General features: G+C 40.0%; 1 protein-coding gene across 4 annotated transcripts in view; it reads left to right on the forward strand.

The window, feature by feature from the left end:
• The window catches only part of Zeb2 (zinc finger E-box binding homeobox 2), a 130,973-nt gene that overhangs the window by 90,578 nt on the left and 21,879 nt on the right, over window positions 1-18,516 (forward strand). For all 4 annotated transcript variants that reach the window (XM_075985293.1, XM_075985294.1, XM_075985292.1 and 1 more), the window contains one exon: window positions 3,434-3,505. In XM_075985293.1, coding sequence (XP_075841408.1) covers window positions 3,434-3,505 — 72 coding nt within the window. The remainder of the gene's footprint in view (window positions 1-3,433; window positions 3,506-18,516) is intronic.

Here is an 18,516-nt window from a genome sequence, read left to right on the forward strand (position 1 = left end):
TAATTAGGGGCAGAGGATGATCATTAAAGGAAGTCTGACTGCTGCAGAAGTCATTAACAATCTTAAATGAAATTTTTATTTTTATGATAGCCATTTACATGTATAATAAGAGCCAATGATTCTTGGGAGCAGTGTGACAGAAACAGAGTGTGGCGAGAACTCATGTAAGACATACTATTTAAATGAGCTGCTGTTAGCTATTCATATTTGTTAATGAACTAGATATGCAGGGCTATAAGAATGAATGTTCTGATGCTTTAAATTTTAATATCTAGAAATCAAGGGTAAGGACCAATTACCAGAATTTTCACCCTTAAAGGAATAATTAATAACAATATAACAAATGTACAGCCCCAAACTTCTTTTTAAAAAGTTTAATTAAAAAAAAAAAGATCAATAGTTGAAAAACAGCCAAAACAGCGCTGTCAGGCTGTAGTAGTAGCTTGTGACGGTATCAGCTTTTCTGGTGCTGGTCACGGATCCTAATTTCCAGTGTCGTGCTATCCAGGGATCCCTAAGAGCGCCTCGCCCACCTGCTGTTACCTGGAGTTAATGGAGACTGTGGTGCAAGTGAGCTTACCTTTACAGAAATAAACAAGCATTCTGGACTCACGATAATTGAATAAAATGTAAATCCCTAATCTCATTAGGCTATTTAGGCCAAGAAAGTTACCCAGCTATTACCTGTCTGGTTCTAATGATTAGTGATGATTTACTGTTCTTTTTTTTTTATTGTTGTTCTAAAAGTGCTCTGATGTGGAGCCCTGATGTCTAATGAACAGAAATTAGTCTTAAAAAGCTCCTCATTGTTTATCCTGACTTGTAGATAACACATTTTTCTTCTGATAAAATATTTTTTTTCTTATTTATTGTTCAAAACACACAATATAGACAATAATTCTAATTCGGGTGTGTTTTATTTCGGAGTGTTTTCTCCCCGGTGCCTGGCTGTCTGCAGTCATACCTCAGCACATAGCTTTCCCCTGAGATAAGCCCCTCTCCTTTGCTCTCTCTCCCCTACGCTCAGTACTTTGTCTGCAGGATGCAGGTTTTACACTGAAGAGGGTAGTGCGGTTCTGACTGGGCCTTTCCGGCCCCAGCACAATCAAAGTTTTGTGTTTGGAGCTGTCCTTGACATTCTTTCGTCCCACAATGGGGTGGACACAGTGTGCTGGAAACCATGACATCATTATCATTGACACAGACTTAAATAAATCACCTGCGTCTTGGCCTCATTCTGCTTATTCAAGGATTCTTCATCCTTACGGAAGAAAGTGTTCTTTATTTTTTTTACAAAACTTTAGCCCAAGGGTGACTGAAAAATGCAAACTTTTACAAGTGTTTGGAAAATAAATACACTAGGTGGCTCTGAGCACAGCAAATGCGAGTCAGAGGGGTCGTGAAAAAGGTTAGACAGGAGGAAGGAAGCCACCAAGGCTTGCCAGTAAGGCAGAGGAGGTATTCCGAGAGTGTGTATCATTATGTCCTTCCTACATGGGCTCACATAGAGCCCAAGACCTGAAAAGGACCAGGGGCACATCTGAACAGTAGAACTTAGTATTCAAAAAAGGAAAAGGCTGGGTCCAGCAAGTTGAAGTAAAACACATCCAGGTAAAAGCAGAACCATGGTCTCTGACCAGTTTTGTAATCATTGGTTAAAGATGGTTAGCACTAAACACCACACTGTGCACAAAGGGCCTACTACGCGTCTGTGCGGCCTGCATTTATGAATTTGGGGAGCAGCCCACTGTTGTAACTGCTCTACCTTTTCATAAGAAGATGACAATGAGGAAGGAAGCGCAGCAGAGATCGTGAACATTACCACCATTATGCAAAAAGTAAAAATAAAAAAAAAATTAAAAGCTGTTAACCGCTGTCCCCTCTGTGGCTCGAGGTGGAAAAGTTATGGTTCTTGTGACTCTTGGCTACCAGAAATCACATGAGATGAGCAAGGACAAAGGCACAAAGGCTATATTTATGTCTAGCACTGAACTCAGAAACACTTACTTAGTTTCTTTCAGGGGCCAATGAAAACACCAGAAGGAGTTTCCCAAACCATGGATGGTTACAACTGACAATACAATTGTTGCTGTGTGCTCAACTTCTAGGTGTCTCATGCAAAATACCCCTGTGAAAAACGTTCCCAGAACAGAGGAGGTGCCTAGGGTCAGGGATGAATTGGAAGTGTGTGCACAGTCTACAAAAATATTGCGAAAATTATGCGACAGTTTTGAAGAATGGCATTCAACTAGCATCTATGTGTGTTTGTGCCTCTGACGGAAACATGCCACTTCAGCCCTGAGTCCACATGCGGATCCAGTCGTTTTGCTGTGGCATCTCCTAGCAACTCTTTTCCCACCGCCGCAGGGTATTGTGGGAGAAGCAGAAAATGGCCAGAATAAGTTTGAGAGTTTGACTTCCAGTTCTTTGTGCTGTACTGAAATGGTTACAGCACAGAGCTCCTCATCTTGGACCACGCCCTGTGCTTGTTAGTGTTGTCACCGTACAGCTACAGTTTTTAAAAAGTGCACGTTCTGTTTGTTTATTTGAAAGACTTTTTTTTTTTTAACTGGCAGCTTGCCTTGCTCTGCCTTCCCACATACTCTACAATATAGTAGGCAGGGAAAACTCCAGTTTCCTGCTTTATCTGAGAATATTACCGTTTATCAAAAATGGCCTTTAATCATCCACGAATCTCTCCTTCAGTGTTACATAGTTTCAACTTCATCGAAACATTGAGCTACTGTTTTCTCTCTATTTTCCATCAGAAAATGTGTATCATCACCTGTGGAAGCATACATGCTCGAAACAAAGCATGTTTACGAGAGATGGGAGCAAGGAATGAGGAAAATAGACTTTAGAAATGTATGCTAAACAGTGAATGGAATTTTTTTTAACATATCTGAGATGTTAGTTTGCAACGCTAGGCATTCCAAGTTTTGATATACAGAATTTGGGATTTTTAAAAGGTAGGCTTGCTGGGACTCACACCATCGCAGCCACAGCAAGGGGACCAAGAGCGTGAAAATAAAACGAGAAACTCCTTTGCCACTAAGCACCCCGAGTTAGCAGCTTACTGTGTCTCTTCCTAAGTACCAATACTCCGCCACTTTGGACTCAATTCTTATTGAAAAAAATAATGTTTCCCTCCTGTTTGTCACTAGAACTGCCACCAGAAGAACAGCCCTTCCTTCGCTTCCCATAGGTGCCTCTGTTTTTCACAGCTTGCAGTAATGCTTAAAGTAAATAAGTTCCGGTGCAGCCAGCACCGTTGGGTTCATTCCATTGCCTGAACAAAGCTATTGTTTAGAGGTTTACAACAAGCCTTTTCTGTTTCCCTTGAAAGGCTCCTCCTTGTTCCTATGCTTGGCATGCTTCGTAGAGTAAGCCTTTCTATAATTTTCAAATGCTAACCATAATTTTCCCCCCACAGAAGAAATGAAGGATGATTATGATGTTCTGGGGCCAGAAGCCACGATCCAGACAGCGATTAACAACGGTACAGGTGAGTCACGTGGACGTAGCAATGTCGTGTTTGTTCGGTGCCACGATTCCCTGGACCCATCATTTGCACCTCCACTGTTAGCATGGATCTGGGTTCGTTTCAGATTTAAATTTACCGCATCTTTTACTTTATTAAGCAAATTCGTCTTCCATTCTTATACTCTAATTTGCCTCTGAAGCTAATATTGAACCGTGTGAATGGATCCTTGCGCAGCATGAGTTTATGAATTTCTACTTGCAATTTTTGCTTTAAAAATTATTTTAAATTATAAAACAATATGCTTGTATTGGCTACCGCTTTCTACCTGTCACAGACAATCCAAATGATATGATATACTATAGATTACGAAGCATTTTCCCAGAGCCAAATTTCCTTGAACATTCCTTTAAAAAGTTAATCATGTAATTTCTCTCGGATTCTCTCTTTACCCTTTAAATCTCTGCATCTGCTAGAGGTACCAAACAATATTTCTCAGACAGACTTTTAAACAAGAATAAACCATTTCACTCCTTTTTAATAAAACAGATGAATAGCCAATAGGAGACAGTGAGTGATGTTTTATTTGGCTCTGCTCCTGTGGAAGAAGAGAGGTTACGGGCAACTGTGATAGTCCAGGCTCTCCCCCAAACACTAGAGGACATCTCTTCTCACAGCACAAAGTGACACTATGTGACCCTATATTCATGTTGCAAGCAATCTTCCACACCACCAGTACAAATATTAGCGCAGCTTCCAGTACGAATTCATCTCCTAAAACAAAACAACAAAAACCACATAACTGCTTTTCTTCAACTTTCCGATCTAAAAAAATGTGCAGGTTTATGTGGCTTCAGAAGTATAAATAATTGTCTGGCAGTAGTGGTGTACGCCTTTAATCCCAGCACAAGAGAGGCAGAGGCAGGAGGATCTCTGTGAGTTCACGGCCAGCCTGGTCTACAGAGCGAGGGCTGTTAGACAGAGAAACCCTATCTCAAAAAAACAAAACAAAACAAAAAGTGTACATAATTAAGATGATATTTACATTTCCCTTAACTTGATCTGCTTCGTAATTTATTGCTCGTACTGTCTCTACACACTCTTTTTAATGACTTAATAGGCTCTAGTTCACTATCTTGGGTGCAAAGTAAGAGAAATAATTTTGTAAAAAAACTCTTGTTTTGCTGATTTGAATAATGTCAAATTGAGTATGAAACTGAAAGTGTACAACATGTGGTTCTAGAAAAATCATAGAATCGTGCACTGGTAACTTCTGATTTCTAGGCTTCAGCAATACCTAGATTACGAACTTGGGCAAATCAATTCTTCTTTTTGAAACTCAGTTCCCATGTCTGTAAAGTACATTTGTTGAACTAGTTGATTGTTCCGAATAGTTCTAGTTTTAATATTATATATTGCTGGAATACTGTGGCCTTATGAAAATAGAAACAAAACCAAATAGTTTCATAGAAAATATAATAGTAATACACCATAAATGAAGGACTCTCAAAAAAAGTCCAATTTGTCAGTTCCAAAGTGGTTTCAGGTTCCTTGAAAGCAAATTGTTGTCAGCTTCCAGCATTAGAAAGTGCTGATTTCATTTCCTCGGTGAGCACTGGAAGGCAACAAGGTAACAATTTAATAGCCATTGTAAATACCTGACTCCAAAGTGAGGTTAACAAAAATTGTTCCAATCCAGGAGGCTTACAAATCAATCTTGAACACCCTTTCAGACAGACCTTAAGATCCCTTTTCTCCTAATACTCTCTGTTCCTTGGTATTATGTATTCAGTCAATACATAAATCAATACCTGTTCATTGAGTGTTTTCAATACACTCCCTGTTCCGTGCATGCGTGGGAGGGGATGGGGCAGGAAGACTAAGCCGTGATTATTATTTAATTTGGGAGATAAGCCTAATTCACATGAAAAATAGTGAACAGTAAGGGAAAATAGGTAATAAACCGGCAAAAATGGTAAGAGCCATAATTATTTGAATTACAGAAATAAAGAGATCCTGCAAAGTGGGAATTTGTATAGGTTTTATGAAGGAAGTTGAATGTGAACGAGGTACATTTTCAGTAGTCAGGAAGGAAGGAAGGAGAAGTGGAATATCTAAAGAGAAAAAATAGTATCTAGTCAGAGGATAGTGGGTAAGAAAAAGTAAAGAGAATTTATGGGAAGTAAAGCTGGGTTGTAAATTGAAGGCAGTATCAAAATATAATATATTGGAGAATAAAAGAAAATATCGGAAGAAAGAAGTTGGTCATGTTCTACCACCATGATGTCTCTGAGGTAATTCAGACTCCAGAGACCTATAAACCATTGTTGTTATGTGGCCATAAGTACTTTTAAAAAGAAAAGGAAGAAAGAAGAGAAAAAGAAAAAAGTTTGTCATAGGTGATGAAGTGGGGAGATTTTCAACAAGACTTCTTAATAACTGAATGGCACAGAGAAAGTAGCTCCAAGATGAGATGTGTGTGTGTGTGTGTGCATGCGTGTGTGTGTGTGTGTGTGTGTGCGTGTGTGTGTGTGTGTGTGTGGAGCATAGTAGTGCTTGCTACTTCTGGATCCACAGGTCTGCTCATCTTTGAGAAGATCTTGAACCAGTCTTCAATTAGCATTTTCATATAAAAGTTATGCATGCATATAAGTGTATATAGAGTGTGTGTGTATGGGGTGAGCGAGTGTGAATCCCAAGGGCTAATGGAGACAAGAGATTCATGCAGGTATAGTCAGATAGTATTTCACATGCTGGAACTGTGATATTTATATTGAAGGGCACATATCTCTTGAAGGAAGTAGAGAATTGAGAATGGGCCTCTTGGTAGGTGGAAATAAAAATAAAATTCACTGGAAGAAAAAAGATTACAGGGAGAGAGAAAAAAAAATCCTGAAGCAAAGAAAGGTTTTATAAAGGTGATAATGGTCAACTCAATTAAAAGCTTCAAATAACTGAAATGCTGAGCAAGCACATTGGACTTGGTGATTAGAAATTTACTGGTACTTCTCAGTTTATGGCTTGGTCCTCTGAGAGAATAAATGAGTTTTTTTTCTTCCCAGCCCCAAGTTTAGTACATTTTAACACCGCATACTTTTTGATTATGAATTGAAGTAATGCACCTTTTCTGTTGGATTTTTTTCTTTCTTTTTGTTTTTATTTTTTTCTTTTGGAGTCAGGGTTTCTAGACCAAGCTGGCCTCAGAGTCAAAATGATGGTCTTGAACTTCTGATCCTCCTGACTCTACTGCCCAAGTGCTGGGATACAGCCATGGGTCTCCTCTTCCTCCTCTGGGTACCATGCATGCAACTGAAATTATATCCCCAGGCCCTGAAAGTTCCCCTTAAAGCACCAATTGTTTCTCTCCTCTGGAGTTCTGGTCTACAGAGAAGTTCCAGGACAGCCAGGGCTACACAGAAAAACCCTGTATCAAAAAACAAAACAAAAAAAAAAGAAGAAGAAAGAAAGACTGAAAGAAAGAGTGAAAGAAAGGAAAAAGAAAAAAGTAATAAAATGAGATGAGGGTATTTTTTTCTCATTAACTTTTTGAAAACAAAAATGTATATGCATGTATTCATTAGTACTTATGCATGCACAGAGGCTGGTATGCACACATGTGCATATTCATATTCACACAAAGATCCATATTAGTGTGGTTTGATCTCCACCCTAATTTTTGGACAATGTGTCTCACTGAACCTGAAGCTCATTGATCTAGCTAGACTGTCTGGACTATGAGTTTCAGGTCTCTGCTGGTCTCCGCCCATATGCCTTTAGCACTAAGGCTATAAGCACATGTTGCCACACCTGACTTTTTACTGGAGATCCAAAACTCAGCCATAACAAATGACTGATCCATTAATCTCTCCCGTGTGTGTGTGTGTGTGTGTGTGTGTGTGTGTGTGTGTGTGTGTGTGTGTGTAGGTGCACGTGCATGAAGTCACAGGTCAGGTCAACCTTGAACATTGTTACTCAAGAACAATCCACTTCTTTTGTTTTTTTGGTTTTTTTTTAGATGGTCTTTCACTTGGCCTGTAACTACCGAATAGTCTAGACTTAGCTGGCTGACCATCAGGTTCCAGGGTCTACCTGTCTCCATCTTTTCCACACTGTAGTTATGACTGATGCTGCCATTCTCAACATTTGATGAGGGGCAGGACTTACCATGTAGAACTGGCTGGCCTGGAGCCCATTCTGTAGAGCAGGCTGGCCACCGACTCATAGAGATCCACCTGCCTCAGCTTCACTAGTACAGGCACCTAAGGTGTGCCACCAGGCCTGGCCAGTGTTTTGTTCAGTTTTGTTTTAGTACGTTTTCTTTTGTTCTTGTTTTGTTTTGTTTTCCTAGACATGGTTTTTCTTTGTAACAGCCCTGACTGTCCTGGAACTCACTTTGTAGACCAGGCTGGCCTTGAACTCACAGAGATCCACCTCCCTGTGCCTCCTTTGTGCTGGAATTAAAGGCACAGCCAGCATTTTTCATGGATCCTGGGGATCAAACCCAGGTTCTTCTCTTTATACAATAAGCACTTTCCCAACTGAGCCATCTCCCCAGCCTCTGACCAGACAATTCTGAAAACTGCTGGCATCCTGGAACACTCCAAAAACTATACAGCTCCTTCCACTATTCCGTTGTAGCATTAAAAGTCCAGGTTTGAGTGTTAAGAGTCCACGTATGAGTTAATAACTACCTGCATTTTTACAATGAGTCTTCTACTTCAGTTCATCCTTAACTAGCACCCGTAAATTAATTACAGAAGAGGAAGACTTAACAGCACTTACATTTAATGATGACAAAGCTGTCAACTAATTTTTCATTTATTTCATAATTGACTACCATCAGGATTCATTTTTCCTTCTCTGAATAGCCATCAACAAACTCTCTCTCTCTCTCTCTCTCTCTCTCTCTCTCTCTCTCTCTCTCTCTATCTCTCTCTCTCTTTCACTTGTTATTTATCTTAAGCAAAATTCAAACTGAGGCTTAAAGGGACATAAGCTTTAATGAAATAGAATGTTTTATTTGTATCCCGAAGGAACATAACATTTTATAGGTCAATGGGGGAAAGTAATAATAATAATAACAATATTCACAACAGCAGAGTAATACTCCATTGTGCAAATGTATCCTATTTTCTTTATCCGTTCTTAAATGTATCCTATTTTCTTTATCCGTTCTTCCACTGAAGGACATCTTAATTGTTTCCAGTTTTGGCTATTGTGTGCAAAGCTGCTGTGAACATAGTTGGGCAGGTGGCCTTGCGGAGTATGAGGTGTCCTTTGGGTATATGCCCAGGAGTGTAATAGCTGGGCCTTAATTCTCAATTTTGTGAGAAACCAACACATTGGTTTCCAAAGTGACTGTACAAGTTTGCACCCCAACCGGCAATGGAGGAGTGTTCACCTTGCTCCACATTCTTGCCCGCACGAGCTGTCTATTGTGTTCTTGACCTTAGTCATTCTGACACGTGTAAGAGGAATCTCAGAGTCATTTTGATTTGCATTTCCCTCATGGCCAAGGATGTTGAACATTACTTAAGTGTTTCTCAGCCATTTGAGATTCCTCTGTTGAGAATTCTCTGTTTAGATCAGTATTCCATTTATTTTAAAATTGGATTATTTGGTTTGTAGATGCCCAGTTTCTTGAGTTGTTTATATATTTTGGGTATTAGCCCTCTGTCAGATGTGGGGTTGGTAAATTGATTGATGAGGAGGAGGAAAAGGGGGATTAGAGCACTGTGTTTCTGGTTCTGAAACCAGTTCTGAGAGACTGAACTGTCTTGAATGTAGTGAAAAACCAATACTAACCACCCATACTGTGAGACTAGAGGGGGAAAGGTACAGTTTTCCTGGTTTGGTTGTTTGTGTTTTCGTTTGAGATGGTCTCGTTAAGTAGCTCTGGCTGTCCTGGAACTGACTGTGTAGACCATGCTACTAGCCTTGAACTCTCAGAGATTGACCTGCCTCTGCCTACCACGTGTTGGGATTAAAGGTGTGTGCACTACCATGCCCGGCAGGGACTACCACCTTTTAAGGAATGGCAGCCTGGAGGAATTGCATTATAGGATATATGTCATTTTACTTGAACTATATGGACAGTGCCCTAAAACCTGGTGCCAAAAAGGTGACTTTAGACTTACAGACTGAACATTCTAGCTACAGCCAGGCATGGCAGGGTGCGTCTCTATTTCTCGTGTTTGCGAGGCAAAGCAATGGTAAGTCTAAGACCAGCCTGTGGTACATGACCAGTTCAAGACATTGTCTCAAACAAACTAACAAAATTCTTCAAAGCCTTCATAGAGCAGAGATTCTGAAGGTAGATACTAAATTTGTTTTTCTCCATAGTCCCCTCAACATGCATAGTACTTTCCATAATGCTGGTAGTTAATGAGCAGGGCCATTTCCTGAGTTAGGAAATAAATTAATAACGAATGAGCTGGTAAAACAGGGAACCGTGGCTTGGATCAGCAATGTGAATTAAGAAGGAGTTTGACCTAGCCTCTTTGTTCTGGGTGTCGAGACAGACGCAAGCAGGAAGGGTTCTGCGGGAAAAGCCTGTGAGGGATGGGATATTACCGAGGGCTGAAACAGTTTCATTTAATCTGAAGAAGTGGAACACATGTGGGAGGATGTCATTAAGCATGAGGGGCGGGAAACAAGTAGTATGTGAAATAGGAAAGCAAAATGAACCGTGAATGAAGTTCCTTTTCAGTCTCGTATTTTATTTTAAGCTTAAGACCTATTTTCTTAACTGTACACTCAGAATATCCAATCAAACAATGGCTCGTAATAATCCGTCTTTACAAGCTGCTTTGGAGAGTTATAATTTACTGAGTGCACAGGAAACTTGATTAAAAATAAGAAATTCCGAAATTAGGAAAATACAGTCCTATTAAATAGAAAGGTGAAGAATCTCTAGGTGAGAATCTGAAGAACTTTTCCTTCTGCCCAGTGTCCTGGTTTGCTTTCTGTTGCTCTTATAGATAACACAACCAAAGGCAACTTGGGGAAAAATGTTTATTTGGCTTACAATTATATTTTATATATTTATTATAGTTTTTGCACATTATTTTACATATTTATTATAGCCCATCATTGAGGGAAGCCAAGGCAGGAAATTGAAGCAGAAACCAAGAGAGAAACACTGTGGACTGACTTGTTATCAGGCACATGCTCAACTTCCTTTTTTATACAGCCCAGGCTCTCCTGCTTGGGGATGGTGCTGCCCATGGTGGGCTGGGCCATCATCCTACATGAATTAGCAATGGAGAAACGCCCCACAAACATACCCACAGGCCAGTTTGATGGAGGCAATCCTTCAACTGAGGCTCCTTCTTCCTATGTGTGTCAAGTTAACAACCAAAGTTGGCATGGCCGCCAGTAACTCAATCAGTGTCACCATAGAAACAAAAAAAGAAAAGAAAGAGAGGTGGGGGAGGGAGAGATAAAGAGAGACAGAACAAGGAAAGAATTGAAAACATAGGATTCATAAAAGTAAGGACACTTTCTGTGAATAAGTAAATTCAAATTTACAAAAAGAAATGTATAGACATAAAAAGAAGGAATAGTTTAATATCACATGCCAGTGAAGTGGCATTTTAATTGGCTTTTCTTATATTAACTTTATAATGCAATAAGGTGGCATTTAGAAATATTCCTGTCCTTGTGATTTTTTCAGCATCTAGGTCCTTTTGAAATGTTATTAAATCAGGCATGATAAACAAAAACTGCAGAGATAAAGTCTTTCTTTTTCATGTTGAATCACTGTGATGTAGTAGAAAGGACAATGGATTCAAGATATGTGGCTTCTGCATCCAGCTCTTCTAGAAACTATTTTTTGAAACTCTGTGTGAATTATTAACCTCACTACACCTTGATGGAGTCAGCTTGTTAATGAGAAAACTGGGCTAGAAAATTTGGGCTCTCCTCCCTTCACCCTTTTTCCTCATGAAATTGCCGTGGGAAACATAAATTCCAAAACTGAAAGCTGTACTGAGGGTGCGAATGGGAGCCCTGTAAAATCCTTGCCCTCTCCTGCCCTATATAGGGCATGCATGCATCCTAAGCCATGCACCACGCCTTGCAATTAGGCAGGCCTTGCACTTGGCCTCTTCTTTTTATTTAATCTTTTGTCATAAATTACCTTTATTAATAAAATGAAATTAGTAGGGGTTTTTTTTTGATTTTAAGACAGGGTTTCTCTGTATAACAGTCTGGCCTCGAACTCAGAGATCTGCCTGCCTCTGTCTCCCAAGTACCAGGATTAAAGGTGTGTGCCACCACCGTCTGGCGAATTTTCAGTTCTTAATACATCAATTCAGAAAGTAAGCGACATATATACATGTTTAAAATTAAGATAAACAGAAGATGACACACTCCCCCGAAAAGAAACGGCAAGTATTGTTTTCCTAAGGGCCTTCTGTTCTGGAGTTCTCTCTCTAATGACAGTGCCTCCTACCCTGTAATGACTTTGAGTTTCGTTCTGGGTCATTTTAACAACTTTGAACAACGTACCCTATGGATGCATTTCCCCCTGCGACCCATGTCTGATGTTACCTCACAGCATGCAAGCAGCGGACTATAAGCTAAGTACTAAGGAATCGGATCAGGGATTTACACCCCTAAAATAACAGTTCAGTCAAGACGTACAACACAGGTGTCTCCATAGCAAATGGACCCTCAGTAATGATACAGACCTACACTGGAGATTGCATCTGAGCAGACAATACAGGGATTATGACTGGGTGAGATGGGGCCTACAAGCAATAGACTCCGTGCAGCACAATTTCTGTCACCCTTGTAGAAGAAAGTGGTACCCTTAAAGCAAGAACAACTTTGTGCTGTCTTTTCATGGTCTAGTAGCCTCAACAGCCTCTGATTTCTCTTACGTGGGATTTGGGTGAGAGGCTTGAAATTTGCTCGCTTCTTCACAAGGGTGGAGGCCGTACAAGCTTGATCATCAGATATCTCCTAGAATGCACAGAGGATGTGGATGAAGTTTTAGCAGCCATGCAGGAACACAGAGTTCAGGCAGTACTCGAGCCCCCAACAAGGAGGACGCTCGCAGCTGCGCTGCGGCGAAGCATGTCGTTTCCTTCTAGTTTATGCCACATTTTTCAAGGTTGGAGGGTTTCTGTCATTCAGTCAGATATCTGTCATAGAAATCATCAGTTTTACATTTTTCAGTAAATTTCGTACTTTTAAAAAAAATCAGTGACAAAAGAAAATTAGGAAAAACAGAAAGGGCACTGGGCAGGATGGACGGGAGTTGTCAGGCGGAGGCCGTCATCCGTGGGCACCCGCAGGAGCGTCTTCCCTTCCTAGCCCGTGAATGCTGAGGTTTCATTAGCTTTGTCTGCGATTAGGCAGCTACCTCCACTTCACAGCAAGAGTTCCACAAGAAATAATGAACCCTCCTAGCTTTTTGCATGCCTCCTTCATTCATTCAAGAGATATTTAATAAACACTGTTTTCCTTGCAATGCTACCTGTGGTTTCCAGGAACCTCCAAAATATTTTTTTTTTCTTAATCGTTGCGTGTGGTTCTCCCTTCAGAAGTCTGTGTTATTTTGACTTTTTAATAGAAAAATAGTACAGATTAAAGTCTCTAGACTTATTTAGGGACTAGATAATAAATTGATTATGGCAATTAATTAATTCAAAGTATGGATGGCTGTGACTTTAAGGATCTCTAAGACAGTAGTACATGCTGGCTCATTTCACAGGTGAGAAAATTAAGAACCAAATGCAAAACAAGTAGTCCAAATGGGGAGTCCCAGGTTCTGAGTTTGGTCTGATCTTTCAATGATCCAGCACGATCTGAGTGCTAGACTTCCCAATAAGTACTGGTAATAGTCGGTACGCGTATCAGCTCACCTATGTGGACGAGAAACATTTAATGTGCTGAGATACGCTCAATGATTCCTATCTGCAGATCAAATCCAGCCAGCAAGGGAGAGGGGTGTGGGGATGAGGTGGTCAGGAGGTTATCTGATGGGGAGTAATTCCTTGATGTCACTCAAAATGATGTGTGGACTATGTGAGGCAGAAAAGTGAGTCCTTCTAGTAAGGGCTCTTAAGCTGGACAGGATTTCCTCCAAGGCCTGTGAAAACACAGATCGCTGATTCTGGAGTGTGCCCTGAGAACTTGCATTTCCAATAAGTTCCCAGGTATACTGATGCATAGAGGCAAACATATTTTGAAGTGCTAGAGTGTACGGAGAAAACACTGTCTTACAGCTTTCTACGAAAAGAAAGTAAGAACCGCTGAGCAAAATCCCCTTCCTAAAATACAGCAGCACTGTTTGCAGACTGTTAGATTACATGGTTAGGGGAAAGATGAACGCATATGGCTTAACTGGGGAATTAAAAGTCAATACAAAACATTGTTTCGTACTGCTGTACCGCCAAGTCGTTCAAAGGTTACTGTAAGTCTCTGGCTCATGATATTCACAATGCTCTCATACAAAATCAAACTTTAAAATTAAACTGCATCCCTGACTGGGCTACTTCCTGCTGTGGAGGGAAATATTTGATCTTGCAGACTGCTACAAATTCCCACCTCCTATTCATTCTTTGCCTCTTCCTTCTAAACCTTTCAGCGTGGATCTTTTCCTGGTGTTTGAACATGCTCCCCCAGAGAAGGCCATATAAGAGAAGGGGTGGATAGACCACCAAGACGCCTCATTCCCAGCCAGAGAGAAAACTTCTCTGCTGCTCTTGACAACCCTTCCCTGCCTTTATACACGCCTCTGTACCAGTCGGAGGCTTTGAGAAGCTGCTGCGTGGCTATACTGTGAGGAAAAGATCTTCCCCCTCCCTCCCAGTTCTCAGATATTTGGTGCCAATATATGTAGGCTGACATTTATTTATCAGTCAGCTCTGTACAAAGTAGCCTTGGGAATTCGTATACCTCTGCATGTGCTTCCTCAAGCTAAAAAATTCAATGTAAAATGAAATATAGCTTTCTATTTCATCTTATCATCCACTAGTACTGAAGGAATTGTTTTTTTACATTCGTGAAGAAGATAGTTCCATACATGACAACAGCTTCTGACCCATTTGCTTTGACATAGCAATGTGAATAAAAGCTAGATTTTGCAAAAGAATCATTTATTTTGACGTTTGCCAGAATGGTTTAACAATAGTATTCAAATATAATTTCAGTTTTTAATGAAAATTGAAACCATGCCAGATAGTAAACTGGTGGTGATGGAGTAGCTGCCTTCTTGTTCTAAATACAGAAAATAAATAGCAAGAGGAAATAGAAGAGAAAAAAAGAATAAGCATCAGGGTTGCATTATAAACTCAACTACCTGTAAATTATACATAAAAAAACACCTTTAGTGTCATTGAGAACATGTTCTAAGCAGCTCAATTATGGGAACTGACTGATTCGTGAACCAGTCAATGGTTTTCTTCCACTCAGATTTCTGTTAACACTGCTTGTTTCGAGGCAATCATTTTAAAAGTCAGTTTAGATCAACATTCATTATCTACCTTAAAAAAATCAATATTTTCCCAAGACAATAATAAAGGTGTTTATGAAAGTATCATTAATAAGCATGAGTAGTAAGAGTGAGTAACATATTTAAAAGAGAAGAATTTGCTGGCTTGAAGGGATCTAGAAATTTATCTACCAATATTAAAATACATATAGCCATGAGGAAACATTTTTAATTAACATTCTCTTTTTGGATGGAGAAAAGTTTAACTAACCTTAGGGAAGGTTGAGATATTTGCACGACATTAGGGTAAATTTTAGGACTAAATGCAAAATCCCTGGAGAAGATGTGGGAAGAAATTACTTGAGGTTTCTTGTGAATTTTTTGTTATGGTTTGATGATAAATCCCATGCAAATATCCTCTGTCAGTGTGCTTTGGCAGCGCTTCTGAGGAGGCCAGGGAATGAGGAGGATTATAGAAAGAACAAAAAATGAGGTCAATTTTATACTAGAAAAATACTGGGCAGAATTCTGTAACTTCGTAGCGAGTTCTCCACCTCATTCCTGTCCACTACGCAGTGTCATAAAGATCTTGGGAAAAACAAAAACACAAACTTCCCAATACAATCCAAATCTCATTCTTGCCAACAGGAGATACCAAATGCACCCTCGTCACTTGTTCCAGTTACTGTGGGAGTGTGGTTTTGGTTTTCAGAGACTGGAGGACTCCACAATTTAAAGTAGAAACAAAAAAGTCTCTGGGGTGACTTAATGTCAGGCGAGGGGAGAGTACAGACACTAGATGTATTCACGGTCTCAGAACAAGCAGCTGGGTACAGAGCTGCAGAATGCCCCCATCTTGTCTGTTTTCTCTGTGCTTCCTTCTCCTTTGTCAGAAATGTCTTGTCCTTTCCTGAGTGGAAGCCATCAGGTCCTTCATTCTGCATCTTACAGCTGTAGTCACTTGGAGGGGGAAGCCTTGATGCTCATTTTTATAATAAAATTTTAAAACCATAGGGAAGGGATCCACGGGCTTTAATTTTTCCCCTTGGCCTCTTCTGGAGAATTGCAATAAAAACCAAGAAGAAAGTTACACCATTTTTCCCAGTGGATATGCTGGCTCATTTAAATCAGATGAGAGGTGATCAATAGCAGATCCACATCGTATACATGAGGGGGAAGTCCTGTTGACGTCAGTGGACTTAAATGGTTAAATGATTTTTTTTTCATAAAATCCTTTTTGGGTGTTCACTGAAGCCATGTCTAAATCCTGGGAGCACTTACGAAACCTTTGGAACTCTTAGTCACATTACCTAAAGTTGAGCAAAGTTCCAAATTCCCCGTTCAACTACTAGGTATCTTGTTTTATGTTTTGTTTTGTTTTTAATGCCAAGAATAATGTAGAAGGCACATTGTTTTCCACCTTCATTCTGGAAATTTTTCTTGAGAAATTACTCATTCCTTGGCGAGGTACTCAGTGTTCAGGATCCATAGTTGACCAAAGATGATCCTCAGAGAGAACATGTGACTCAAAGTCCTTTTGTCCCCACCTTGCTTCAATGTAGAAATCTAGCATGACAAAATTTGATCTAAAAAAAAAAAATTGATCTAGCAATCAGATGACCTCTCCAAACACCACAAGTGTATCTTGATGTAGTTTAGTTTGCCTATCCAGAAATATCAGAATTTTTCTCCCTTTTAAGCCCAAAGACTATTAATGCAAATCCAATTGAATTTGCATTTGATTACATTTCTGATGGAAACATTCATATGCAAATGAAAATTCATGCAAAGATAGCCAGATAATTCAAATAGTTGCTGAAATATCAAGATAAAATTAGGATATTAAATGTACATCTATCCACGTTTCCTGGGTTACACTAAGGTCATCCAGTGGGACAATAGTCTGAGAAAACTCAGATAAATTTTATTTTAAATATTCAAGTATGTATGGGTTCAGATGGAGCCGTGACATTTCTTTAAATTGTCATGGTATGGAAAAAGATGTCAGGCGTGGATAAAGTTAGTCACAGTGTTTAAAAACAATCACTTTAGCTGGGTGGTGGTGGTACATACCTTCAATCCCAGCCCTCATGAGATAGAAGCAGGTGATCTCTAAGTTCAAAGACAGCCTGCCTCGTCTATAGAGTGAGCGCCAGGACAGCCAGGGCTACACAGAGAAACCTGTCATGAAAAACCAAAGCAAACCAACCAACCAACCAAAAAAACATTCACTTAAAATTTTGCTCCATTGTCTTATCTTATCAATAAAAGCAAAAAGTAATTCTTGGTAACACTATTTTAATGAGGCAAAACTGGACAAACAGTTTCCTAAGGAATCAAGTTCAGTGGCATTACCATTATCCCCACTGTCAATATCCTTTGAAAGCACCTATGGCCTTAGGAACGGAGCAGTAGGGCAGTGATCTTAACCGATGGCTATTAAATCCAGCTAAGAGCACATATAAGCAAAAGTTCAAAGTATTCAGCTCCTGCCTTACATTCCAGATTCATTTTTAAGGGGAATACACGCCTTGGGATCAGACGGCTGTTCTTAAACTTAGCATAAGTTGAAGTGACAAAAGAAAAAAAAACTTGAGGTCACAGCTTGCAGAATTGTTTCTACCTAGTCTGATGGTCACAAAATAAAATTATCTCCTGATTTTTCTTCTGCTTGATCCTATATTTACCCATGATTTCAACACTTTTTAGAGTTCTAGTGTTTCCTGCTTTGGTAAATATCATGAACCATTTATCAGATTGGAAATCCTGAAGCTTAAGAAGACACTTTAGCATGTCACGTGGGCAAGCTGGATCGTTTCCCAAATCTTAGGGAACTTACTTTGTAAAGGCCACTTTTTTTTCTCTTTCTTTTTTTTTATTAAGATTTTTTTTAAATGCAATCTTTTCTCATTTTACGCAGCTATCCCCATTCCCACTCCCTCCCCTCCTCCCATTTCCTCCACCTTACTCCCACCCTACCTCCAAATCCACTCCTCAGAGAGGGTAAGGCTTCCCATTGGGAGACAACAAAGTCTGATACATCACTTCGGTGCAGATCAAGGTCCTCCCCCCTATATTTAGGCTGAGTAAGGTATCCCTCCAAAGAGAATGTGCTCCAAGATGCCAGTTCAAACACTAGGTATAAATCCTGGTTTTACTGTCAGTGGTCCCACAGCCTGTCCAAGCCTCACAACTGTCCCCCACATTCAGTGGGCCTAGTTGGTCCTATGCAGGTTGATCTGCTATCAGTACAGAGTCAGTGAGCTCTCACTAGCTCAGGTCAGATGTTTCTGTGAGTTTTACCATCATGGTCTTGACCACATTGTGTAGTGGCCTTTCAACTGTATTTTAATAAATAAAGCTTGCCTGAAGATTTGAAAGTAAAACAGCCCCATTGGTTAGCCTTACAGACTAGGTAATGGCAACACACACCTTTAATCCCAGTAGCCACAATGACGTGCACCTTTAATCCCAGTAACCACACTAGTTGTCATAGAAACCAGGCAGTGCACGCCTTTAATCCCAGTGGTGTACGCCTTTAATCCCAGTCTTAGAGAGGATTATAAAACAGGAGGAGACAGCTCTCAGACAC

Source organism: Microtus pennsylvanicus, chromosome 9, assembly GCF_037038515.1.
Source record: "Microtus pennsylvanicus isolate mMicPen1 chromosome 9, mMicPen1.hap1, whole genome shotgun sequence".
Classification (NCBI taxonomy): domain Eukaryota; kingdom Metazoa; phylum Chordata; class Mammalia; order Rodentia; family Cricetidae; genus Microtus; species Microtus pennsylvanicus.